This window comes from Crocodylus siamensis, chromosome 4 (genome assembly GCF_052110815.1).
Source record: "Crocodylus siamensis isolate JL-2025a chromosome 4, ASM5211081v1, whole genome shotgun sequence".
Taxonomy (NCBI): Eukaryota; Metazoa; Chordata; order Crocodylia; family Crocodylidae; genus Crocodylus; species Crocodylus siamensis.
This window is the reverse complement of record NC_143398.1, coordinates 134,747,934-134,775,705: the sequence shown is the minus strand read 5'-3', so window position 1 is coordinate 134,775,705 and position 27,772 is coordinate 134,747,934. Positions and strand designations below refer to the sequence as shown.

The 27,772-nt window shown below is 41.2% G+C and overlaps 2 protein-coding genes across 2 annotated transcripts in view; one reads left to right on the top strand and one right to left on the bottom strand.

Moving 5' to 3' along the window:
* KLHL42 (kelch like family member 42) overlaps positions 1 to 4,771 on the bottom strand; it is a 29,359-nt gene extending 24,588 nt beyond the window's left edge. The window contains exon 1 of the mRNA XM_090043852.1: positions 3,867 to 4,771. Coding sequence (XP_089899978.1) covers positions 3,867 to 4,750 — 884 coding nt within the window. The 5' untranslated portion in view covers positions 4,751 to 4,771. The remainder of the gene's footprint in view (positions 1 to 3,866) is intronic.
* Positions 4,772 to 12,981: 8,210 nt separating this feature from the next.
* MANSC4 (MANSC domain containing 4) lies at positions 12,982 to 27,341 on the top strand. Its single transcript, XM_090043851.1, has 3 exons — positions 12,982 to 16,955; positions 21,937 to 22,071; positions 22,303 to 27,341. Exons 1-3 carry the CDS (start codon positions 16,727 to 16,729, stop codon positions 22,998 to 23,000), a joined length of 1,062 nt encoding a protein of 353 aa, XP_089899977.1. The 5' UTR covers positions 12,982 to 16,726; the 3' UTR covers positions 23,001 to 27,341.
* The last annotated feature ends 431 nt before the right edge of the window (positions 27,342 to 27,772 follow it).

Here is a 27,772-nt window from a genome sequence, read left to right as displayed (position 1 = left end):
GGTTGAAGCATTGCTTCCATAAGGCAGTTTCTGCCCATCTGAGATTCCACTTGAAAGCACCACACAGAAGTTTCCAAATTCTGATCCCAAAATATGAAAAAGGGATAAGGCAATGGTGGATGGTGCAATGTATCTTACAAGGAACTTAAAAAAAAAAAGCTATCTACACAATGCTAGAATTAAAAAGCCCTGGGCATGTTTTTATAGAACAGGGGTTTGGCAGAGTTCCCTTGGCAAAAACTCCCTTTGCCTGTTGGTCTCAGTAGCACACATTCATTTACTGCCATCCTCCACTCTAGAGCCAGTCACAATTCAATGTAGCTGTTTCTAGCTTAAAAGAAGTAAAGATAAGAGACTACTGTAGGAATTACTCTTGTCAGTTGTGAAATTTTTCACTGCTACCAAAAGGGTATTTCTCAGGGAAGAACCCAACTATCAAGTTGCTTACAATGAATTTCTACAGTACCACAGGTGTGTATATATATTTAAAAATAATGGATAATAAATACTTTAATACATTTCTAATATACTGATCATACATCAAAAAAAGAGAGTACTGGGGTGGAAAAGATGGCTGGCCAGGGATGGGGAAGCCCAGATGAAAAAGCCATGCTTCCTGTGCTGCAGAAGCAATCTGTGGAAGGGCATCTTTCCTGCTGTGCATATCTTACAACTGAAGGCATCAAACCTGCAGTTTTGCTCAGTGCTGAATCTCTTCATGTGTTGATGGAGCATGGACAGGTTCCAGTGAAGTCAGTAATTTGCCTATATGTGCAGGAGTCTGCTCCCATGGATGGAAATGCAAGATTAAGGCCTACTCAATCCTATTTACATGGCAAAGATCAGAATTCACTGGGGGATTATTTCCTGAAATGTGATGAAAAAAGTGTTTAGAATTCATGTTTAATCAGATCTATTCCTTACTGAACTAAGAATTTTAAAAAAATCCCATGACTAACAAAAGCAAATTGTGCGTCTACTAAAATAATCCAAGTTCTCAAGCATTTCTCACTGAGGACTGTTTACATGCTGGACTATTAGACTGGAGTCCAGATGGGGGTTCTTCCCCCTGAAACCTGTTTTAAAACTTTTCAAAATGTATATATTGGTAACCGTCGATCCTCTGGATCACGGTGTAGATATAAGAACTCTAGTCAGGTGCCTGATTAGTCCGTTTGTGGCTGACAAGCCCAATTTGAGAGTGACGCAGATTGTTACAAGTTTTACAGATCCATGTGTTGTCCAACTTGGAGTCCAAATTTACAGCTTCTTTCTTTCTTGCATTGTTTTCATCCTCTGGATCAAATCTGTTTCATGCTAAGCTGCACTCAGTGCCAGATGTTCCCTACAGACTGGATGGGATTCTGTGCATTCTTCCCAGCTTTCTATATTGATGTTGAATGACTTTGTATAATATTTGCACAGGTCATAGTACAGCCATACAGACCAACCCTGCTTCCTAGAGCCATCTCAAATCTCACTGTGCAAAATATTCTTGGGAATATGGTCTCCTCCCCTTCTCATGACATGGCAGAGCCATCACAACCTCCTGTTCTGGACAGGGTTTTCTAAGTGTGTCAGTCCTGCATGGTCTATCACCTCTGTGTTTGCCATTTTGTCTTCCCACATGATTTTCAGGATCTTCCACAGCTGTTCAGGCTCCTGATGTACCTAGCATATGTAGTCCATGTTTCCAAACCATAAAGCAGGGATGACACCATGCAAGTTTAATAGATTTGCATCTTCACCTTATCTGATAGTCTGCTGTTATTCCATGAACGTTTCTGTAATAGCCTGAAATTCTCAGCTGCTTTTCCGATTCTGTTTGTTAAGTCTGAAGGTCAAGATTCCTGATGATTGTAGAACCCAAGTAATAAAAGCTGTCAAAGATACTCAGAGATTTATCTGCCAGAGTGATGTCAGGCACTGGTTCTTCCACCCCTTGGTACATGATCAGTCTTATTGAGAGGAATTTACATTTTAACTAAATATATTAATTTCGAACAGGTGAATTAAAAGAAAAAGAAAAAACTTTCTCTTAACTGAAAAATACTGAATTCTATTAGCTAATTCTAGTGACAACTAGAATGAAATTATGGTCTGCCCTACTTCAGTATATTATTATAACAACGTAAGCAAGAACAAGAGGTAAGGTTGGAAGGAACCAAGTTCGGGATAGACAATCTTCTCAGAGAAATCTGACTGCAAACTCCCTAGATCAGAAAGTGAAGTGCATGTGTGTATAGAACCTAGCACAATATCTGACTGGAGCCTGCAGTTACATCTACAATGCATGTAATAATCGGACTAGACGCGATTTAACTTTGACTAAAACTGGTTAGAAAATGATATTGCAGTTCCATGAGAAATTTCATAGATTTCATAGACATTAGGGCTGGAAGGGACCTCGGAAGATCATCGAGTCCAGCCCCCTGCCCAAAGGGCAGGAAGTCAGCTGGGGTCATAGGATCCCAGCAAGATAAGCATCCAATTTACTCTTGAAGGTGTTCAATGTAGGTGCTCGAACCACCTCCGCTGGCAGACTGTTCCAGACCTTGGGGGCTCGGACAGTAAAGAAATTCTTCCTTATGTCCAGCCTGAAACAAAATTCTCACATTTCACTTTAGTTTTTGGTCCAAATCAGACTGCAACATTGAAATTTTCTACAGACTGCAAAATCTGAAAATGTTGGCTGTGAAATATCAAAATGCTTTGTTTCAATAAGATAATGCCAATATTTCATTGTGATAATGAGACATGACAACATATGAAATGTGCTAGCCAATAAACAAATGAATCAAAATGAAGGCTGAAACCAAAGCATTTTGTCCCCAGAATTTTTAGTCAATAAAATAAGATGAAGAAACACTGCAGCAGCTTGTCCAGAGAAAACTGTCATGAAAACCAAGTTAGTTGGGGAAACTAATTTCAACGTTAAGGAAAATGCAGTTTCCAGTGGAAAACCGTTCTGTCCAAAATTCTAGCCTGCTGTGCTCCAAATGGTCTCCCATTGACACCAGCTGGATTTCTCCATGTGCAGATGGAAACCTGAGTACAGGAACAGAGGGTTACCAGGGTTGCCTTCACTATCCTACCTCAAAGTTCTATTTAAGAAAAAAAATCATGTTTAAAAGCTCGGTCCCATACAGCCTACTGGATTCTATCGGCCAGGGATGCACTGCCCCGATGCCATGTCATCTGGTCTATGGGGCTCCCCAAGAATCTATGGGGAGACCTGTGTGCTGTGGCCATGAATGCTAGGCTAAGCGTGCAGGGCAGCACTGGACCCAGCTCCATCATGTGGGGGCCCCTGGAACTCAATCCTCATGTATGGGATGGGTAGAGACAGTTCAGGCCCCCTGCCTGGTGGGCAGGGTCCCATTTGAACCATGGATGGGCCCCATATTCTCATCTGGCCCACGGATCAAAAGGTTGAGCACTGCTACTATCAGGTAAATTCCTCATTGCTCAGCACCCCATAGAGCACCACTCACCCCAACACAAAAGGAGATGAGATATGAATGACTAGGCTCAAATGGCAAGGTGGTCTCTCTACTTCTGGGTCCATGGCTCCAAGGTGTTTTTACTACTAGTGTTGCCAATTCTCGTGATTTTTGGCACTGTTCTTAAAGTCTATGCTTGCTATCACTGTGAAGCAGAACTCACCAAGCGCTGGATAGTTCATCCACAATTAGGGAATGTGAAAAGCCTAGCTCTTTAAAATATACGTAAAAGAAAGCGCTAAGCCTTTCACATTCCCGAAGCCTAGACCTGAAGAACAACGCCCAAAGTCATGAGAGGTGGCAATACTGCCGCTAACGCACAACTTGTACATCTGTTTACAAGGAATGAGGGAGGGGGGTTACCTCTTCTGGTTCATGGATGCCCTCTGACTCCACTCATTCAAGCATGGGTTGTAACAGTGGGCGGCCGAGATGTCCTGGCTAGTGACACGGTAGCCCCCAACGATGAACAGGTAGTTGTCCAGCGTCGCCGCCCCGTAACCGCGCACGTTCACCAGGTCCGGAGGCAGGTTGTTGGCCAGGGGCAGCCACCGCTGAGCCACCTCATCGTACCGCAGCATGGAGCCAGGTGCTTCCTCCTGCGAGGGCCGCCCCGCCAAGTTCCCCACGGCCACCAGGGTGGCGGCACCCCGCATGCGCCTCTGGGCCAGCTGCTGGCGCAGGGCAGGGGGCAGCATCTGGCGGGCCTGCCGCAACACAGGGTGGTAGTGGGCAGCCATGAAGTCCAGGCAGGCCTCCTGCAGGTCCTGCAGGCCGTAGAGCTGGGCCAAGCCGTGCAGCTGCAGGCAGTTGCCGAGGCGCACCTGGGAGCGCAGCAGGCGCAGCAGGGGGGTCACCTGCAGGTAGCAGGCGGCCTCCACCAGCTCCTGCAGCACCGGGCCGGGCTCCCCGCCGCCGCCCCCGTCTCCCTCCCGCTCCCGCTCCCGCTCCCGCTCCCGCTCCTGCTCCAGCCGCGCCAGGCGGGCCGTGCTGATGAAGTCCAGCACCAGCTCCAGCCCCCGCGCGCTCAGCCCGCCGCACAGCTGCTGCTCCGCCCGGCCCGGCGCCGCCTCCCGCATGCCCGAGCGGTACAGCGCGCGGAAGTAGTCGCTCTGCTCCACCAGCTTCCTCTTGCACACCGCGTAGCTCTGCTCGCCCAGCCGGATCCGCACCGTCTCCTCCCCGACCCCCTCCGCCTCCGCCTCCGCCTCCTGCTCCCGCCGCCCCGTCGCCTCCGCGCCCGACATTGCTGCACCCGAGCCCCGGCACCGCAGGCGGGGCGGGGCTGCAGGCGGGGGCGGCGCTGGGAGGTGGCCTCCGCCCCGAGCGGCGGGAAAGGCCCGAAAAAGGCAACGCTGCTTCCCCGCGCGGCCCGCCCTCGCTCTGCCCCGGGCAGGGCTCAGGGACTGGGGTCCTGCGCGCACCGCGCCTCACTCTCGCGCACGAATTCACACACACGTTTTCTCTCACTCATATGTTCTCTTACACGTTCTCACACATACACTTTCTCTCACTTGCACATGTTCTCACACTCGTTCGGTCTCCCTCATGCACGTTCAAAACATCTAGTGAAGTCCAACAAGTGCAGTCTAGCTGCACAGCTCCTCTTCTAGAGAGGTGGTTCGCCTGTGAGTCCCAAACCAGCCAAAGAATGGAAGATTTCCCATCGCCTGGTTCAGCCCCTAGGTTCATCTCACCCAGTTTCTTGTGGTCAACCTCCTCCTGGCCTTGGCCAAGCCAGCCATGTACCTGACCATGAAGGAGGCTCTGGCTAGGAGGGTCCCCAGGGACTCTGGAGCTGCTTTCCTCACCTCACTTTGTTCCTCTCTCCAAGCAGAGTATCACTGGCCAGTGTCCGCTTGCTCCTTGGACTCATTTGAGGGCCAGTGGATGCTGTCTGGTGTGCTCTGCTCGGTGTCCCCACTCAGCACGGTTGTTTTGAACTTCTGAGCTGCACTCCCCTCCCTGTTTTTTCATTATTTGTCCCAAGAAATCTGTTTTCCCCTTTTCCTGTAGCCTCCCTGCCTCAGGGAGGCCAAATAGAGACATGGTAGACTGGGCCTGTGTATTAAAGGGTGACAAGTAGGCCTGTGGGACCTCCTGGTCAACCTCCTCCTAGCCCTAGCCAAGCTTGCAGTGCGTCTGGCCAAAAGGACCTCTGGGGATAAAGGGCCACTTTCCTGTCCCTGGTCTGATCCCATCTCCCAGCCTAGTATTGCTGGGCAGTGTCTACTGGCTCCTTCTACTTGCTCAAGGGCCAGTGGGCACTGCTCAGTGTGCTCTGCTTGGTGTTCCCCCTCGGTGCACTCTTTGGGCGCAGCTATACATGCATATTAACATGCTGCAATAAACTCCAGTACTTATTGCACCTGAGTTTATTGTTCCAGGCACACCATTTGCACATTTGCTCAGGACTGTAGCACGTTGATCCAGGTTGGAGCAGCCCCAGCTAGCAGGGACCCTGGCTGAGAGGGTCAGTGTGCTGCAGAGGGGCTGGCTGGAGCACAAGGGTGCCTCAGCACAAATCTAGCTGGCAGGTAGCCCCTTCACTGAAGCATCCTCATGCCCCAGCCAGCTGAGGCAGCATCTACACATTCACTGCTGCAGAGTTTTTTATTCCACAACAGGATAGTAGTTGTAAATATTTACAAGTACTATTCTGCTACTGAGTTAATTAGTTTACTGCAGCCTAATTGGGTGGGCATGTGTAGATGCTGAGGTGTTTGCCGCACAGCTAATTAGTCTACAGCATAGTAAATGTCTTGTGTAGACCCACCGTTTATGAACCTATGACCTCACTCCCATCTCAGTTTTCTCTTTAGTTTTCCCCCCAAAACCAGTTGACATATGCCCAATAACCTATACAGTGGCAGACAGCAGATGCTGAAAGGAAGAGTAAACTGGGTATGACCAGAGTTTTTTCCCACTGTTACTCTCTCACTAGCAGCCTCCAGCATTTAAAATCTAGGAAGTTCTGATTCAGAGGCTATGCCCCTACCTCCCATTCTCAATAGCTACTGATGCCTCTTTCCTCCAACAATTTGTCCAGTCCCTTTTCTGATGCAGGTGTCTGACTTTTACAACTTGGGAACAGAGCAATTAAGTGATTTTTCCCAGGTGACATGGGAAAGCTGTGGCAGGGTTATGAACTCAGCTTGACTCTTCTAATCCCAGGCATCTATATGTATAACTTAACCTAATGAACCAAGCTATTTAGCCTAGAACTGTAACAAACTCAGTCATGTACAATCTTTTTGTACAAGAATTGCAAAAGACCAGGAAGAGTGGAGGAAAGTTATTGCTACATCAAAAGTGCCCTAACAGTTGATGCGACCTTGGGACTGACTGAAACAAATTCACATTCGCTAGGATAAATACAAAGCAAACACTTACTATATATGGCAAGTACTTCCTCTTGACAGGTCCTAGTGGGGTAGATAGAGGAGTCTTGTCTTAACCACATTTGCTAAGCACAAGGTAAAGGCTAAGCTTCTGGTGTATGGAAACTGTTGCCTACCAGCATATTACAACATTCCTGTAATAGTGTTGGTGTGCAGGGCGGAAACTAGTCTCCTCTATTCCTGTTGTCATTTACTGCCGCTTCCATTTGCTCCATGGTGCTGCTTTGCCCTCACGGCTAAACTTTTTTTTAAAGTTTTCTTTTAGACATCCTCTTTTCTTCACAACAGTTGTTTCATTTGGATGGCTTCCTATGGAACTCTGTGTTTTGGCCTCCAAATGAAACCCACCAGTCTGGTTCTGGTGAAAATGAACTGCTGGTTGGTGTGTTGGATCACATTGTTGATGATAAAACCTTTCTTTTCAATGTTGATAATCTTTTGTAAGTACCTCTCTTCAAAGCCATCTATTTTTCTGGCTTATATTAGGGTAGATCTCCAACTCTCACAGCCACATATTAGCACAGAGATTACATTTGAACAGAAAATTCCCAGATTTGTTCTGGTTCTGTATAGCTTCCAGTTCCATGAGTTAAGTTTAGTGATTTATAGAATGCTGTTCCTGTCACTTCCTTCTTGTGGTGTCCATTGAATAATGTGGTGCTATTAGTCATGCATCTGCTTTCTGATATATTTCTATTTGATTCCTAGATTTCAAGAAGGGTTTTTTGTTTTTGTTTTGGGGAGGAGTTTGTTTGTTTTTGACTTTGAGCCTCTGCTTGGTCTGTTACTTTTGCCAGGTTGTCTCTCTCTGTAGCTTTCCAAGTGTGTCGCTCAGCAGCACAATGTCATCAGCAAGGTCTAGGTCTTCTAGATATTTGCCATCTACCCAGGCCATGTTAGCATTTGTTTTGCATGTACCTTATGCTATACAGTCTATGGCTATGCCAAATGGTAGCAAAGAAAGAACATATCTCTATTTCACACCAGTGTCCATGCTAAGCCATCCTCTTATTGAAGTTCTCTGTAGAAGTATATTACCAGTCATCTTTGTATAAGGTCTGGCAATCTTAGCTGGAATTCCATTAACAATTGAATTCCAGCTATTATTTCAATTAGCTGGAATTTCATCATAATGTAAATATTGTTTTCATACTCCAAAGAATTACTGTTGAAGTATTCTCTTCCTCCCAAGGTAATTTTTTCAGGTTTCTGAACTCCTGAGAGACAGATTTCACCAGGACCCTTCACATGGCAGAAAGGGTTATCAATGTTCTCTGCTGAGCAACCATTTCTATCAGAACAATAGTCCAGTTCCATGTCTGTGGACTTACACAGCTGGATGGTCAGTCTTCTGCTCACTTTATCCAGACTCAGCCTTGGCGATTATCTCAAGGGGCAGCAGGTACAGTTATCATATTTATTATACTGACAAATACATCCTATTTTTTCTTGAATACAAGACTATTTGCATCCTTGTTTCTTTCTTATACTTTGATCATAAGCTCACTGTGGCAGGGACCATTTTTTTTGTTCTGTTCATATAGGAGCCAGCATTATCACAGCTCATTCTATGATCAGAGATCCTATACACTACCGTAAGCCAAATAATACCTAATAAGCTTGAATGCCAGAAAAGTTCCTGATCGTGTGCCAGCTATCATCTGCTCAGTCAGCAGGGAATCAACCAGGGACTTCCAGAAAGTCTGTGCAGCTTGTATGAAGGATGTCTACTCTGTGGCTTTCTTCTTTGGAAAGAGCACAAGAAAGGGATACGATAGGTTATAGCCACACCTTCAGCACCCAAATGAGAATAGGGCTGTACTGTGCTAGTTGCTGGATCAGCACAAAGTAAGAGACAAACCTCATTCTGAAAAAAGTATGAAATCTATGCCAACCAAATGGCAATGAGTAGGAGAAAGAAAGTATAATTACTCTTATCTTACACTCAGGGCTGGACATAGGCATGGGCAAACTGGGTGGCTGCCTGGGGCCTGGACAAAAAGGAGGACTGAAAATGGTAATTCTTATTATTAGTAGTATCATTATCTCTGGCAAAGGAGGGCCTGATAGTAAAAGTTCGCTCATGGCTGCCAGGAGTCTAGGTATGATGCTGCTTACACTTGAGAAAATTGAGACAAAGAGAGATTAGGGGTATGCTTATACTACTTCTGCCACATATTTGAATGGAAGTGGCAGATATGGCTACAACCTGTGTAATTCCCAGTCCTGTGACATTAAGTGTACTTCAGACATGCCTACCACATCAGGCCACTCATGGGACACAGGCAGGGAATGGTTAGTTTGGAGTTTAGATGTGAAACAGGCACTGAGCTGCATAGTCCTGTTAAGACTGAGATGCTTGTGGCTGTGTGCAGAAGCAGAACACTAAATAGCTAGAAAATTTTAAGTGGTGAAAAGTCAAGCAGTTATGGGGTTAACTTGCAATTAAGCAGAGCCTTGAAGTACAGCAATTTTGGCTTTGAGCAGACTCACTTTAGGTGCCCAGGTCCATGTGTAGATCTTCCCCAAAATCATTTTGTGCAAGATCACAGGAGAAACTTGTGGCAGAATGGAACTGAACTCAGATCTTATGTACCAACCGAGTTCCAGAACCATACCAAGGGAACACTGAAATGGATTTTGATTTCTTTAAAAAAAATTCACTTGAAGGGTTACTAATTCAAGCACTCAAGAGCCTTGTCTAAGAGAACCAGCAACAGTCCATGAGAACCAGAATGTAATATTAGCCAGCCTAATATCACTACATTAAATACAGTACAGAAAGCAACACACAGTGAAAAAGTAAATGACTAAACCTGAAAGAACTTTAAAAATCTAGTCTTAAGATCTGAGGCATGATGCAGGTAGGAAGAATGTTTAACTATATACTATTAGGATATAGCGTCTAATGTAAAACAGAAGAGCCCCATGCTTCACTGCTTAATTCTACTGCCAGTAATAATGGAATTACCCTAGAGAGAAATTAGATCCAAATGACATAAGGTTTGTTGGAAGTGAACAAATGCTGCCATTGTGCTCACAGGATACAAGACAGGCATCTCTGGAACACAGGAAATATACTTCAGTATTTCAAGTTTATTAATAATCAGAGTTGCAAAACACCATGCCCATTACTGAGAGATGCTGACTGGAGCATATTTTAGTTCAGCTACCAGCTTTATCTTTCTTGAAGGAAAAGCCACTAAATGAGGATAAACTTATTCTCATATTTCCAGGCAAACAAAGTAGTACTTTTAGAGTCCTTTAAACATGGTTATTAACACCCTCCCACAACAACAACAGTTTTTAAGCAGCCTGTTAATATTTCATTCCCACTATTTTCATCTTATTTTACCTGCCTTTTGATTAACCATTTAATATTTATTAGCTTGCCACACACAAAATGTATAGCACGTGCTTGAAAAAGGAAATCTGTTTCTTATGTAGCATTTGATCTGCCCTGTGCTTCATTCTTTACTGGTGCTTATTTTTAAGGTGGCTGTTTTGGAGCCATGGATGCCAAAAACAAAACCAAAAAAAACAAATGCGTGCCAATTGTTCTGTTCTTAGTAGGTGTTCGCCATGGATCATGGAGCATTCAGTCATCAGAGAACAGAACAGAAGTACGTGTGCTGGAGTCTCTGCCATGATACTCAATCTGTTTAATATATTAGGCAAAAAGACTCCAGTTAGGAATTTCCTTGCGACTGTCTCAGATTAAAAGGGTTCTTTAACAAAGCCTGAACTAGGGTCAGGCAGGTAGAGCCCTCTCTTTTTGGCCTGCTGTGGAACCATCTGTTACTAGGTGCTTTTGTGCTGTGTAAGTCACAAATGAACAACACCCAGCTGGAGTTTTCTTGCCTATTCCAAGAGATTGTCTAGACTAGGATAAATTTAGAACTTTTAACTGATGATAGCAATCGCATTTAAAAAGTACAGTATCATGAAGACAGAATAAGTAGTCCTTTTAAGTTGTGTACTGTTGGAGTGATGTTGTAACTGTCATGGTCTCGGAAATAAGCAAGAGGCAAAGATTTCTTGGGTGGGTGATATCTTTTATTGGACTAATTCTAATCAATCTCAGACCTGAGGAAGGGTATCCTTTACCCTAAATTTCTCCCTACCATGCAGTTGGTCCAATAAAAGATGTCACCCACAAAAATCTTTGCCTGTCATACAGTCCCTTATAACACATACTAGTGGGACAAGTTGAATCTTAGCTTGTCTGCTTATAGAAGACTTTCATTAAACTATTTGAGCTTTGTTAAACTCATCACAAAATCTAAAACAACGCTATTTCCATGGTTCGTTTCCACCACAAACTCCGATTCATCATTTAGTAGATTTGATAAAGTCTGAGTCATCATAGATTTCATTGCAGTGAAGCTAGGCCCAGTTGCAAGTGACACTGAGTAGGCTTATATTTGCACATTTAAATTTCATTAAGTTTCCTGTTACGCTTACTGTCATGGGGTAGAGTCCCTAGAGACAGCAGTGATGCCCCTAGGGCCCTGTGACCATGCCAGCTTTGTCCTGCGAGCACCCTCTAGTCTCACCTGCCATGCTTTGTTGGTTAAGATAGTAAAAGGCTGCCTTCAAGTTGGTACACAGTCACAGTCCTGATGAACCCCACTAAACCCTTAGGGTTTTTAGACCGCTTGCTGGGTCCTGTTCTCAGCAGGTGACTTGCGAGATACCCCAAGCCTTATGGGCTAGAGGTGTGGCTCCAAAACCACTCCTGTACTATGCTCTATGCCTCACAAATGGTATTTAGACGTTGTCTCTAGTGATGAAGCCTCAGTTTAGTTTGGTCTCTTGTTGTCACCAGACCCTTAGCCTCTGTACCCACACCCTCTGGTGCTGGGGTCTCCTCAACCCTGTCGCTGTGCCCTCTGGCGTTGGGGCTCTGCGCAGTAGTGTGCCCCAGTGAGGCCTCCTCCCCAAGAGCCTCAATCCAGTCCACCGGATTAAACAACAACAAGAACATGAGCCCCTGGGTAATAATACCAATGACACTGGAGGCTACACTCTACACCTTTAACAGGGCCAGTTTCCCCCTTAGCAATGTGTGCCTCCTATCCCCAGGCATTTTAGGAGCTCCTGGAGCTCCTTAGTCTCCCCAGCAGCCGGAGAGGCAACCCAGCTTCACGCAGAGCTTTTCTGCATGAACTCCTTCCCCCCAGCTGCTACCAGAGAACTGACCACCTCCAGTCCTAGCCCTCTGGCTTACATGTGCCCAGGGCCCTGTCTCCTTCTTGCCAGCTGACCAGGTGCAGGCGCAGGCTAATTCCCTCATTAGCCCATTGCCATGGCAACCTGCACCTGTGAGGTTTCTGTCTGGCTCCTATGGCCCTCTCTCTAGGCAGTTTCTGCCCTTAATGGAGCAGGCATACCCTAGTGCTCTGCAACACTTACTTTTCACTGAAACCATGTAAAACTTAACAGCTGCACTGCCAGGCTTTGCCAGAGTTTATTGAAACCCAAATCTCAGAAAGAAGGTAGGACAGGGTGGTACCTTAGAGACTTCCAGAGAAGCACGGAAGTAGATAACAGCCTACTTTGTCAGATGCTATGGACATCTGAGACAATCTCAGGCCAAATAAATCCCCCTTGAAACAATGCTAAAGAGATTTTAAAAAAAGAAGGTGGAGGGAAGGGTTCCCCACACAAAGCCACATAAACAGAATTTGCAGCCTTTCATTCTTCTCTATTTTTTCAGAGGTTGATCAGACATCTCTCATTATATTGGGCCTAACTCAAACCTGGGTACTGGTAACTCCAAACAGAACTGGTTGAAAAACTTTTGGTGAATAATTTTCTTTTGAAAGAGAGAGTTACTTACTCTGGAATCAAAACATTGTGTATGGATGCATTAATTATAGTGACTTACAAGGTTCTTTGGGTTAATTACAGTGATATTTTTGAAGGCAAGGGAAAATCAATGTTTCATTTTCATAAATATGCAAAAGATTTAATTGTTTTTGTTACAAGTTGTTTGTTTTAATATTATTTAGACATATATTTTATTACAACATTGTATTATATATTCTATTTAACAAATTAATATAGAAGAGTCAAGACATGTTAATACAGGGACTTAATGGCCCAAGATTAATATTTTTGTTTTGCAGGATTTTTTTTTAATTCAACCCTTCTGCAATAAGGGGAAACGAAGACAAGGGAAACAGGATATATCAAGAGCTAGAACACATATCTTACAGCTGGATTTGTTAAAAAAGATCACTGCGCCTGTATGGAAGCAGACTGACTTCCACAGAGCTCCATAGGATTGTAAAGAGACTGATGAAAAAACCTGACTGCAGGTCAGGCCTTGCTATTTTTCTTCTGACTTGCATATACTTTCTAGCATTATCCATTTCAGAGCCCGTGCAAATATCATTAATACCAGACTGTTAAACCCTTTATATACAAATAAGCAAACAAAAAGAATTCCAAATACCACTGCTGATACTTGTAAAAGACGCTTCTGTTTTGTTAAGATTTGGCAGAAAAAGAGTTAATGCCTGAGAATTAGCTTCTCTAGGGAGTTCTTGGATTGTGCCACTGTGTCTGCTGCCAGGTAGAAAGTTTCAGGTGGTGATTTTAATTCATAAACTAGTATTTAAAAACAAACATTGTTTTCCTTTGTTGCAGCTACATTTACAGATTTTTTTGTAGGAGGATTATAGATGACCATGTTCTCAAACAAATTATCGATTAGTTTCCTAAAAGCAATTTTTTGATAGTCTATGAACAACATGAGGTACGGCTCCGATACTGACCAGACTTTCTTTGCCAACAGAAAACATCTTTACATCCCTTCCCTCAGGAGCACATGGAACATCCTCATTTGCAGGTAAGACACAAATAGTTGCTTCTTATGAGAGTTTTGGGGTAGCCAGGTAAATATTTTGTCCTACAAATGTACTTAATCATCCCCTTTACCTATGATAAAGTTACGTGAAACGTTAGTGAAGCCTTTGCAATGTAATAGACAAGTTTAAGAATTTGTTCTTCTGTGTGTGTTGCCCAGAGTGATTTTAGATACTTCAGATGGTAAAACTGGTTTACACGTCTTTAAAGGGGAAAAGTTAGAATTTCTCTGCAGCTGTTCTTGCTACTTAAGCATATTCAGAATGGGGAAGAAAGAAGAATCTGACCTTAATGCAAAGGAAAGAGGTGGTCAATTTGAATGTGGCCAAAAAGAAATAGAGGTAATAAGATAAGAGATCCCAGGTGGCAACATCCCTATGCTTTGTGATGCCGAAAAAATTGATAACACAAGTTGAAATTGTTATATGCAGAGTGTGGTTACATGCAGACAGTCACTTGTTATGCATTTGGGGTCCGATCCCACAAATATTTATTTATCCATCATCCTTCTTGAATGGTCTCATTCAGACCTGTGCACTCAGTGTACCATTTGGTTATGGGCTCAGCAGAAGAGCAGGTACTTCGACATTTGTCAGCCTATTGAATGCGATACAGGAAAATTGATGCTTACAGGGTCTGAGCAAAATTTAGATCACCTCCATACATGTTTAAGCACAAATTCTGCAGTTTTTTTCCTGCACAAACCTGCAAAGATCCCCAGTTAAATCAAAGGAGCTTGTCTGGTCACTGAGGTCCACACACCTGGAATAACTTGCAGGACTGAGGATATAACTGCTACTTCTTTTTGAAAAGTAAAGAGAATTGTTGACTGTACATAAACTGTGTAAGGCAATAAAGGCTTGAGAAAATACAGTGGTTCTGAGGCTACAGGCCTGATTCTGAGCCACTTATTCATATTCCACAAATACATCTATATATTTTAATGGAGAACAAGATGCTTTTCTGTGAAGTGGTGAAATCTAGACTGATACAGAAACTTGATTATGAACCAGCTCATTTGCTCTTTCTTTCTTCATAAGGTTTTGATTACTTCAGATTTTGCTTTCTGGAAAAAACATCAATGAAGAGCAAAAGAAGAGCACTTGGAATTGTCACATGCCAGTCCTATAAAACCAAATAGATACACAATGGGTGCGTCTACATGAGACAGTACTGCGCAGTGGTTACTGCACATTTATTTAGTACTTGTATAATCAAGTACTAAATAAACATGCAGTAACCAGAGTTACTGCACAGTAGTGCCAGCAAACACCTTTTTAGTGATGCTACTGCACAGTAGCCTAATAATACTGCGCAGTAGCATACTTGTACTGTTTGTGCTGTGACACGCTACTGTGCAGTTTTATTCAACAACTGCCCAATTAGTGTCTCATGTAGACACACCCAATGTATAGCAAAATGCTGTTTTCAATGGAATTCTGATACAGATCTTCATATTCGTGACATTGTTACTCAGGTGGCTTTTGTGCTCAGGTACAGGAAAATTGAGGCAACAGTTATCCCAGGGATGTATGGTCCCAATATTATTTGTCAAAATGTCAGGGAAACATCTTTATTTACAGAAGATACCTGATTGAAATCCATGTGACTATAAACAGTAACTGGATTCAGTAACTAAGATCCCAGTTTAGCTACTGGCTTCATGTAAGGGGACCCGAGCTAAGCTGCATTAAACTTCAGTAGAGCTCTGTATACACATACACTATGCTGACCCCCTTCGTGGGACCAAGGGATATTATGCTGCAAGATTTATACCAACTGTAAACCTGTAGTTCACACAAGTGTTAGTATTAAAGCAACATGAAAGCATCCCATATATTTTGATGCTGCTAGATACAACCTGAGGAATTTCCTTGAACCCATCTTTAAGGATAGATCACAACCCCACTCATAAAATATAGTAACACTATACTAAAATATAGTGTAGTAAAATGATAGAGTTTTTGCCTCTCTTTTCCCCATCTGACATGTAAGCCTTTAATTGTAAACAGATATAATATCTAAAGCCGTTTAACAATACTCATATGCACCAGGAAATTAGGGAATCAAACAGATGTTCAAAAAAATCAAGTGTCAGCTGCTATGTGAAAGACAGGGACTTGAAGAATTGTAAAGCACTGACTCCAGCCACTTTCTATTACAGGTTTACATTTTATAAAGCCAGGCCTTCTTCACGTTCAAGTATAAGGAGGAAAATTGATGTAAGCTGAATTCTTGATATCACTAAACTTAGAGAAGAAGACGAGTTAATGGTTCTGTCAATCCAAAGACAGTTTCCTCCATTCACCATCAATAGTTAGTGGGTTTCCACAACATATATAAAAAAAAAATTTAAAGGATTGATTGGAAAGGAGAGAGCCTCCCACTTCTGGTTGCTAGACCATGGAAATAGGTTTTTAAAAATATTTGAATTTAAATAAGCATAGAAATAAATCCAGCCTTTGTATCAAATATTTATAACAAGCCTGAATAAGAGGAAGACTCTGCTGACCTCAAGTGATACAAGTAGCTATTTTCCCTTAGAAAGCTGTGGTGAAACCATCTTCTGGCTCATCATTATTCTGTGTTTATTCACAGATACACAGTAGTTTGATCTAACAGGACAAAGGTGGCAGATTCATGATCCTGAGGTCCAGCTCTCTGAATGACTAAAGATGGCATGTGTTTGAAAGAGACACCAAGAAGCTCTACTGGCTCCGAAAAATTCATCTAAAGTCCAAAAGAAAAAAAAATCAACATGTTCAGAAAACAGCTTCAAACTTTCAGCTTATGTCCATCAAACAGAATCATGGGAACATTTTAAAAGAAACTTTTTCCTTCTTCTGGCAATGTCAGCATTTTCCAGGAGATTTGCTATTAAAATGCTGACTTGTCCTCTGCACATCTGTGCTGGAGAAATGGCTCTTACTAAGCCCACAAAGTGAGGAAATGTTTCTGTTGGGAGTAGTAGCAGAAGTGCTGCTGGTTCTGGGATTGGTGTGGGAGTCGGATTCACTTTGCTCACCCACTGCTTTTTACAAAAACTGTTGGATCCGACGCTTCCCAGGTTTGCTGATTGATCTGGAGGAATCTCAGAAATGGGGAGCTCAGGTGCTGAAGATTTACACAGAAATCACAGCCCAACAGTGCAGCAGAGCCTGCTGCCTTCTGAAGAACGGTAAGTGTCTATTATCTGCTTTTGTTCAGATCCCAGAAGTGTATACTAAAATTACTGCACATGAGGAAATTTGGGTTTTTAGGATTTTTAAACACTGCCTTATATTTCTAAAGAACAAATACATTTTTGAGGCGGGAAAGCCAGGATACATCTTAATTATTTCCCTCCCAAGTCCCTCCTTTGCCTCCATAGAAGTAACTTTGACTATGTGAACTTTTAGGAAGAACAAATTAGAAAAAAATGATTAAATTATTAGAAAAAAATATTCTTAGTGTCTGGCTTTCATAAACCTTTGAAGTTTTATTAAATGGAAGAATTCTGTTTCCCAGTACAAAATTTGTTTCTGGGTGCATGTTAATAATATTACTATTTAAGTAACAGTCTCTCAGTATTTTTGAGAGTAGTTCCCCTCAGGTTAAGTAGAACATTACTCTGCAAGTTGGACCATCAATGTCAGTGGGTCTACTCATGGAATAAGCTATATGCAGCCTGGATATGGGTGAAAGAATCAGGCTTTCTGTACATGCCTACACATGCTATTAAGGCAAAGCAAGAAACTCTGGTGCATATTGCAATGGAATTTATTGCTCGCATGTGCCACATTTACAGCCTGGGACCTCAATATATCGAGCTGGGTCAAAGCAGCCTGGCTGACAGGAGGACCAGGGGGTCAGTCTGCCAGCCCGGGGCTGCTCTGACCCAGCTCAACATGCTGCGGAGGGGCTGGCTGGGGCATGAGGGTGCTTCATTGTGGGGCTAGCTAGTAGGCAGTCCCTGAACTGAAGCACCCTCATACCCCAGCCAGCCCCATCAGCATCTACATATGTATCGCAGCAGAGTAAAGAACACCACAGGATAGTACTTGTAAATGCAAGTGGTGGAGTTAATTACTTTACTCCATCCTAATAGCACTACATGTGTAGATGGTGATATTTTACTGTGGAGCAGTAAATGTTCTGTGTAGATGCGCCCTCTGAGGCAGATTAACAAGACTGAATTCCATGAGGAAGGGACCACATTTTTGTTTGATGTTTGTACTATATTTCTGGTATGCAATTGGGGCTCATTTGTGCTACCACAATACCGATAATAAATGGTATTAAATTTAAACAAGTGAGAAAAGTTGGCCAGGGCACATTAAAAAGAAAAAAACCCAAAAAACAAAACATAAACCTTGGAGATGAAATCAGAGCTCAGGAACTCCTAGTTCTTAGCTTTAAACCACAAAACTATACTGCTTCTCTGTACCGCTGCAGAAAGTAGAGGACTTTATAAAGGGATTCCGGAGTGTTCAAATTTGATCCTAAAGCTGCAGTGCACTTTAAGTTTATGTGGTGCAGAATGACATCTGACTCTGGATAATAACACTACAAGCAACCCTGACATTCTGAGGAAGTTTTGGATAAGTTTCATCAACCTCCAGCACAGATTGACAGAGCTTACGTATTAATTATCAATGTTGTGCAAAGAGTCAAGATGTGCCTTAGCATATATAATTACTACATGTTCTTATAGAAACATAGCAAAATCTTTATTCAATATAGGAATATTTTGTTTATTTAGCTTACGGTTTTTATATCCAACAAGAAATTTCTACTAATATATAACATTTATCCTGGAAAGGAAATCAGTGTGTCAGGAAATCAATAAAGGTGTTTAGAATTTTTCATTACAAAGTCACAGGTTCAGCTATATCTCTGTAACATCATTAACAAAAGTTTATAGCTTTGAATGGCATTACACTGACTGGCATGCAATAAGGTAGTGATTTCAATTCAATTCCCAGGAGACAGAAGTAGTCAGTACCAGAACTACTGCTATAAATCCCAATATAACTGTTTGATCGAACAGACAAGGTTTTAATGGAATACAAACCAAAAAGTGAGTCTTTATGGACACTGGCATTATGCACAGATAAATTAGCTCCACTGATGCACAGGGTGAGTGTGTGTGTGTGTGTGTGTGTGTGTGTGTCAGGGGGGAGGGTTCTTTTCTTTTTTGTTATATAAGGAGGTTAGCTATTTCAGTCTGAAGTAGACAACAGCCTTCTTTACATCTGATGAAACGCCTCTCTGAACCATGTAGTCTCTAAGGGCACTTTTACACGTGCTCCAGAGGTTGGGGGGAGTGCTTTAATTAGAGCAGCTCTGAGAACTGATCTAATTAAAGTGCCACAGCATTTTGTGTATCAGCATCCCCACACTTAAAAATGGCAGAAAGGCACTTGAACTAAAGCTTGTCAAACATTTTTAAACATGGGGGTGCTGATACACAAGATGCAGGAGGCTGCCAAAGCACAGTAATTACCAGCAGACTCAATTAACTGGACTTCCAGCACATTGGAGCAGCCTCCACACTTGTGTACGGGTATCCTTTGGTGCTATCCCACCCTACCTAGTATGGAGAAATGCACTACAAGATGAAAAATAAATTTAAAGTAATCAAAACAAAACACATTAAGATTATCTGTTAAACTTATTATCTTCAGAACAATTAAAACATTTATATATATATACTTTGGGAATTTCTATTTATTTGCTTACCAAAAAATCCTCACTCTGGCAAAAAATATTTTCTGCCTGGGGAAAAATGGGTTTATTAGCTCATTCAAACCAGTATCTTTTACCATAAGCAAAAAACCAACAACCTAAATGGAGCATATACCAAAAAATTACATTTTTTCAAAATGAAAGTAGATTCATTTTTAGGATCTTAAAATGAAAGAATTTTGTGAAACTTTCATTTGCTGTACAATCATTAGAAACTTCAACACCATTTAAAAGGAAACGTAAAAAAAAAGTTGCATTGGCTCCTGATAAGAGGCCTGCTTCTGAAACATTTCACAAATAAAGGCTTGCTTTGAAATACCATGTGTACTCCTATTCGTAAGTATTGTGTGTTTTTAAATAATATCTGATTTAATCTATAAAGTTGCAGAGTATTTGATACATAATAGCATTACAAAAAACAAAGGTTATTTCCACTGGCTTTACCGGTGTCATGGAAAAATCTAAAGTACACCAGCTTCTAAGAGTAAGGATACAAATTACTGCCATAATTAATCAAAAATGAATATTTCAATAAGATCTGGTAGATAAAGTTGATACATAAATGCAAACATTAAATTAAATATAATTCTATAATAGATATTTGGAAAACGAAGTCTTTTTATGGTGTGTCTTTATGTAAGTCGTAAGAAATCTAGAAGAGAAAATGGAAAAGCTTACTAGTACTTTTTTCTGCAGTTTCCTTAAACAGTCAGTGACTTTTAAATTCTCATATAGATGGAAACCAGTTTTCTACATCTGACCCAGTAAGATGTGTAATGCAGAGAATGGTTCAAAATATCTACATACAAACTAAAGGTGCTTGTTTAATTCTGCCATAACCTTTTAAATAAGAACTAAAACAGTTGGGATAATACAAAGCAAATTTTTATGAAACCAGAAAGAATGGACTTTTGTCCTTCACCATTTTTATGTCAACCATACTTTTTTTTTTCTGGCACCCATCTTCTTTTTTATTAAAGTGCACATCTACTAACTGCAAGCTCTTTATCAGTCTGACAAATAATTGGAGACTGATGAAAGTTGACTTATGCTTGAAATAGAGTATGAAGAATGACTCCAGGCAAGGAAAAATTGCTGATTATTTTCTTTTTTGATAGCATATCATGCTTCCCTTTGCCTGAATTTTCATTAGAGTTTTTAAAATACATATTTATGTGCTGACATTCCAATCCTCATTCCAGCTGAGCAAAGAAAGATTTGGCTTAGGACTGAAAATCTTGTGTATTTCAGCAGTGACTTATAATTTGTAATAAAACTGTAATTGCATCCTTTCAGAAAGCTATTGAGTTCAGATGCTTTATAGACAAAGTGCATGCTCAGAGACACCCTGCTTAGAAAACATCACCTCTGCTTTACAACACTTAAATCTGTTTGTTCATATCTGCAAGCCTATTTCCAAAGTGTATTTGTAATGTATTACTGGTGCATTATAAAGGTCAAATAATAGTGAATTAAGAGAGAAATTATTTCAAGCCTGATATTGCTATATTTTAGCAATAAACAAACATTTTCTTCTTCCCCACAGCAGATAATCAAAAAGACATTGAGAGGGTAAATAGGGAAAACATTGTATGTAATTTTTTTACTCACTCTTCCTAATAGAAATGGCATTAACAGTCATTTTAAAGTTAATTTCTCAGTTAGAATGAGCATAAAAATAAGGCTGTTAAAATAAACATCCGTGTAATGTAACACATGCTACATTCTGGAGTATGCATGTTATTGTTGTGAAGGCAATGCATATGCACACTGTAGTTACCATCAATTTTGTTCTCAATCAAAAACTGCAGAGCCATTTTAGAACGGTTTGCAGATTGTAAATATCCAGCTCTGTTAAATCATGTGATCTAAGCAGAACTATGCTGACATGTACCATAAGCATCTAATCTCTAAAGCGTGCATTCAATTCAGATTCAATAGTTATATCAGCATTTTCCACAAGTGCTGTTCTAGCAATCATGAAAATCAGCATCACAAAAATGGACACTTTTCCCCGCAATTTAATCCTAGTTTTTTGTTGTTAATCTCAGTCCTTACCTTGCAAGTACATTTTTATGCAAGGTGCCCTGCTTAGTTCAGGAATAGTTTTGTGGTGAGGGAAGATGAGAGGAGGTAAAAGAAACTTTTTTTTTTTAATCACTAACAGTAAGTCTACTTCTTTACTGCAGGAGAAAAGGGTAGAGCAATGTAGTCATGGAAAACTAGCTTTGGACTAGATGCTTAGCTTTTGAACATGTAATTAAATATTCTCAAAGGGAATTGGTAAAACAGCATGAAAACCTCTGTTCTAAAATGCTATTCAACTCTCCAGTATTATTACCATTGTTTCACGGTAGGCAAAAGAAATGGAAAGCAAATGTAGGGGTCATTATGTTCACAGAAACTCAACATTTATACTTTTCTTGTTATAGATTCCTGTAACTTGGCTGTTTTCTATTATGAAACTATCCATCAGAACTTTAACTGCCTGCATATTTATTGTCCATCACTGGAGAGCTGCATAGTGCAGGCTAGAAGAAATGTCATTTTGTACAACATTACAACAGGTAACAATGTATTAAACTAAAGTGGGGGTAATTCCCTTATATCACCTAAAGAACGTGTACAACTCCTAAAAATGCCTTGAGGGCTTTTTGGCCCTATAACATATATAAGCTACCTTGTAAATAGCATTTACTTATTTTCCCCGTTACCTTAGAGAAGTGAAAATGCACGTCCTGCTAAGTGTAATGCTAAGAGATGTGTATTTAATGTATGCTTTGTCTCTGCTTAAATAGGGATTGATCCAGATCTTCTTGTTTTTGAGAAATTGTCTTATAAGGATCTGAATACCCGTTCTTCATTCAACAAATATGAAAGACAAAACCACTCAAAGGTTGCTGATTCAGAAAGTTGCCAGCATGATAACATCACATCAGGTTCACTTCTACCTGAATCTTCATCTTCTACCATGAGCCAAGGTTTGGTAGCAGTAAATAGTTACATCCACGGCACAAGTGGCCTGGTCCAAAAACCTGAACTGTCCACAGACTCATGGACAAGATCTTCACCAGTGGCCGATCCTTTTGCTAAGGAAAAAGAGATAAGTTCAGCAAGTACAGGTTTGACAACCAGTTTGGACAAAAAGCTTGTATACTCTACCTTGATGTCTGTATCTGCTAAGCTGTTATCCCATAAACCTAGTCCCGCTCGTCTGAACAACAGTAAGCAGAACTTGAATGAAACCAAAGGTTACAGTGGCAGAAACTACACTTCAGAAAATGATGACCACAGACCTGCCTGGGTGGTAATGGCTACTGGTGCCTGGTTGATGCCTATAGTGCTTTGTTCTTCTCTCATTTTCCTTTGCTGCTGTACTGTTTTTTTGGCAGCAGGGTGCTGCAGAAGGAGGAGAGGTCATTATAGGCCGGTGCGGAGAAGAGAAGTAGAGTCTAGACAGTTTATGAAATATACCATTGTAAAAGATCGCTTGTAATATGAAATACTGGAACCCTAATAAGGAACTTATTAATGTGTATCACCCTTGTATTGGAGAAATAAGCAGCAGCTTTTCTTGGTGAAACACATCACACCAGTTATTTCAAGGTGTGTTCTTAAACTGATTTCCAAATAACATTTGGCAGATGGTTTCAGCTTCTTTTGGCTGTACTGTAACTGTGTATTGTCTTCAGCAATACAGTTCTTTTTACTAGACAATTCTCCAAAGATCTGTAGGGCCAAATTCTTATCAGACGTATATGACCACAACTCCGCTCAGGATTATTCTGTTTATAATTTGGCCCAGAGTAGTTTATACACAATTACATTAGAATCTTTTCCTAATCTCTCTCTAAAGACAACAGGTCTGACTCTTGGCTGCCGTATTTCCTAAAACTCTGGCAAAGCAAGCATAATGCGACTAACTCAGACGAAAAGCATTTTACATCTATTATGCACAAGAAATCATGGTATACAAAAGTGTAGGGCTATAGAAAATCAGGTCTAATTGCTTTAGGATCATTCATTTCTGAATAACATTGAAAACTAAGAACACCAGAAGTCCTTCTTGTCAATTCCTGAGCTTCTACTTCTTAATGATTGAGGTGATGAGGCTTCTGGTTTCTTTTAGACATTCGTATTAGGATACATATCCAGATACTTTGCCTATATTTCCCTTCGCCCAGTACAGCATTTTCAAGGACCAGTGCCTTTCAGGAGACGTCTTGCCCCAAGAAGACTGGCTCCTTCCTGCCCTGGATGGCAAGCTGCCTCCATCCCTTTCCAAGTTAACCCTTTCCAAACCAATAAATAGCCTTTTATATAGCTAAAGCTCTTCTTCATACTGCAAATGTCACAACACCCCAAAAATCTTTGCTCTTAACAAATTGACTGAAGCTTTTAACAACACAGCAAAGTTTTTTTTTTTGCCTGAGGTTACCTTTGGTCTAGTGTTTTTCTTAGCAACTTTTGCTTCTGTTCTCAGATTAAACCCTATGCTGTATTTTTTGCCTTTCCTCTAACACTAGGATTATGTGGTTTTACCAAATGCTTTGTTCATGAAGCACTATTGCCTTCCATCACCCTACACGCAAGCTTCCAAAGCACTAAAAAAAACAGGTCAGTTCAAGACCTGTCATCTTGTTGCCAGGTTGACACCCTGAGGATGCTAATCTTCTTCCCCACCTCTCCCCTCACCACCACCACCACCACCACCTTTATGCTTTGAAGTCTCTCACACTCACCTGCTCTGTCAAACATCCTGAGAAATACAGTCTAATAATGGCTAGGCAGGTGGCAAACCATAATTACTGCTTGTGATTGGCTAAGACTTGTCTACATCCTATAATTTGTGTTACTCTATATCTTCATTCTGCCTGGCTTGTTTTTACTTACCTAACCCAATTATACCTTGTCCTTTGTATTGTAAGCTCTTTGAAGCAGGGATTATAATTTACCAGAAGTTTGTAAAGCATGTAATTCAATGAAGCTTGAAATAGAGCCTGAGGATGCCACCATGCTATATTAAATAAAAAGAACATGCCTTTTTTTCTACACTATTTGAAAATATGGCTCTTTAATGTCCAATTCAAATCTAATTACAGGACCAGCAAGGTACCAAGATACTCCCTTGCCTTACCTTACCTGGGAAGTTTGATAATCAAAGCAAACATTTTCAATGTTAGCAGATTGCTCTTCATCTTTTACATCAGCTGATGTTTCAGAGTTCATTCATTCCTTCAGTTGCTGTAAGACTAACCTGAGCTTCTTTATTCCCCAGTAAAGAAGCATAAAATACACATTAGTCCAGCAGGCATTACTATATTAAAATCATTTTCTTAAAGAAAAATGGCTGTTTATACACATTTGTAAAACTTTTGTCTTGAAATTGGTATGATGCACTGATTAATGTTTAATAATATGATGAGGTCTCAATTCCTCATGCACATCTAATCACAGCTGAACATGGCAGGTTGAAAGACTTTCTTATTTCAAAACTATATTTTAGCTGAATATTTTTTAGTTCTAAAACTTAGGAAACTGACATACAACAAACCTTCGATTATGCCCATAATATTAACTGTATATAATTCAAAACAAGCAATCAGTGGGATAAATATTTTAAAAAGAGCATTTTGGAAAACTTTAGTTTGGGAGGATAAGGGATTTGGGCTATGAAATTACATGAAATGCTACAACAGCAATTAACCCTGTTCAAACATCCCATTTATATTTTTAACATTAATTTTGTTGAGGCTTATTTTGTTTTCTATTTATAAAGTGACATCAGACTAGAACATGTTGTGCATCATTGGCTGCACATTTAATGCATGAGTCAGCATATGGTTTCTTTAAATGTTTGTGCTACATTATCAATAAAATATGTATACTATAAACCAAAATGAAGGGCAAAGAGGCTGCAATAGTTCTTTTTAAGTTCCGGAGGCAGACAAACATGCAGATTTCATGGTTTCTCCTTAAACTCAATGGAAAGGAAATCTTGGGGGGCGGAAATCAAGGCTGTCAAGAGTTTAATGCATGTCACATTGCAATGAAGAACACTCTTCATCTGTACTTCAAGATCAAGAAATTCAAGAACCAGTCCCAAGAAGAACTGAATGCTTTCATCTTCAACTCTCTTCACCGTAAACTTAGGCCAGTCACTCAGCATGTAACAGGGGAGGCTTCAGATCCTGCTCCTGCAAGGCGCTATGCTCATACACTTCACATTACGTTACTACTAATTACGCTAGATGTAGCTGAGGTAACACTCACTGAATTCTATGGGGGGATCTCTGGTGACCTCCCTTTTTAACAAGAAAGTCCAACATGTGCAAATTAAAAATTGCATCATGCTATGTCACACCAGTCAAATCAAAATGGAACAAGAGATCCTGGTGGAATGTCAAGATGTACCCTTGAATTAAAGGCAAAAATAGAAAGTGCTTCATTTTACAGAATTTTACCCAGTAAGCCAAGGGTCACATCATGTTATTATGGAAGACTCTATCCTGTAGGCAGCATTTGGATGTTCTCGGCTTCCTACAGTGTTATACATGACAGCATAACAACCATATATGGTATATCAGTTGAATCAAATGCTTAGTCACATGCCCCAAAATGATAAACAATGATAGTTTTCTCTCCTAAGAAAACCAGTGGTTACCATGTTTCATCTTCTGTTAAGAATACACTTGGTCTAACTAGCAACCTGATGTCCATTTGTATGAAAACTAAACTAATATTTGGGATTTTTGTCATTTTTTCAGTGTCTTAATGGTTAAAAGGCAACTTGTGCCCAGGATGAAAAGAAACATCAGTAACACAGAAAAAAAAAGGCTATTCCTACCTTTCTGCTTATCCGTTTCTTGCTGTGAATAAACAACTAATTCCACACCATAATAAAGAAATGTTTTATGACACTTTCTTTGTGATTTATCCTGTGCATGCAGTTCTATGCACTGGACACAGAGGGCACTGGCAAAGGGTATGTTTTGCTGTCAAATGTGGCTCAGCAACAACTGCACTTTGAAGAACATTGACTTTTGTGGGATTAAGGTTTAAGGTAGCATAAACCTTAACCCAGATAAGTATTTCTAAGAAAACTAGATCTGCACCTGTGGAATGCCTTTCTTTAGGCTGAATGCAGTCATTCTTTCCTGAAGCTTTTTATGTTCATACTATAGTTTCAGTAGTTTGCAGCCAGAATAGCTGGTATGATACTTTGATACTTGAGAAACTGGGTGTTTCAAGCAGCAGAAACTTTATTCTCAGAGATTTTCCAATAGACTCTCAAATATAAATTTACTCTAAATATGTCACTGTCCCCTTTCTTACAGGCATGAAGCCTGCAGCCATACCACCTCATGCTGTGATCTTGCTACCTAGGAAGTTGGTTTGTACAGAAGAAATCTGGTCACTCAGTAGGAAGGATAGATGAAGAAATGAATGAGGATATCATTCATAGGATATAATTTCTCAGCAGAGCCTCCCTGGGTGACACAGACGTTCTGAATAGGAGAATGGGAAGCATTTGGCATAAAGCCATGAAAAAAGAAGCACATGGAGACTACTTTTGCTTCTTGCATGAAAAACACCAGGCTGGGAGTATCAGGATGAATGGCAGGCATGAGGGAAGAACAAGAGCTTCCCATGGTAGGAAAGCAGACCTTCAACCTGGGAACTGAGCTGCGGCAGCTGCATCTTTGTAATAATCACCTTTGTTAAAACGGTATCCAATGATGTAGTGTGTGTGTAAGTGAAGGCCTATTTCCATGAGTTCCCATAGTGGAATTTGCAAATGGCTAACATATTTTGTAATGTTATGATCGGGGGTTGGGGTTTTCCTTTTGCCATAGAAAAATGTGACAAAACAGATTTTTGCCTTTAAAGGAGAAAAATCCCTGCTGTCCCCCACTACCTCATGCTGCATGGGTGCTCAACACAAACCCCCAACCCCACCCCTCCTGTATCAGTCCCGCCATGGCTGCCCCACCCACCCCAGCTCCAGCCGTTTAAGAAAAAAAAAAGAGAAAAACCCCACACTCACTGTTCCTATCAGGCACGGGGTGATCCCCACTGCCCCCCACCATGTGGGGGGTTCTTCCACAAGCCCCCGAAGCCCCAAGGCCATTGCAGAAGCGGTGAGTCCCAGGGTTTTTCTGTTTTTTTTTTTCTTAAAGGGCTGGAGCTGGGGAGGGTGGGCAGCTGGGGGGGGAGCTGGGGGAGTGATGGGGAGGTCAGGAGGGGAGAGTGGAGCAGTAGGGGGTA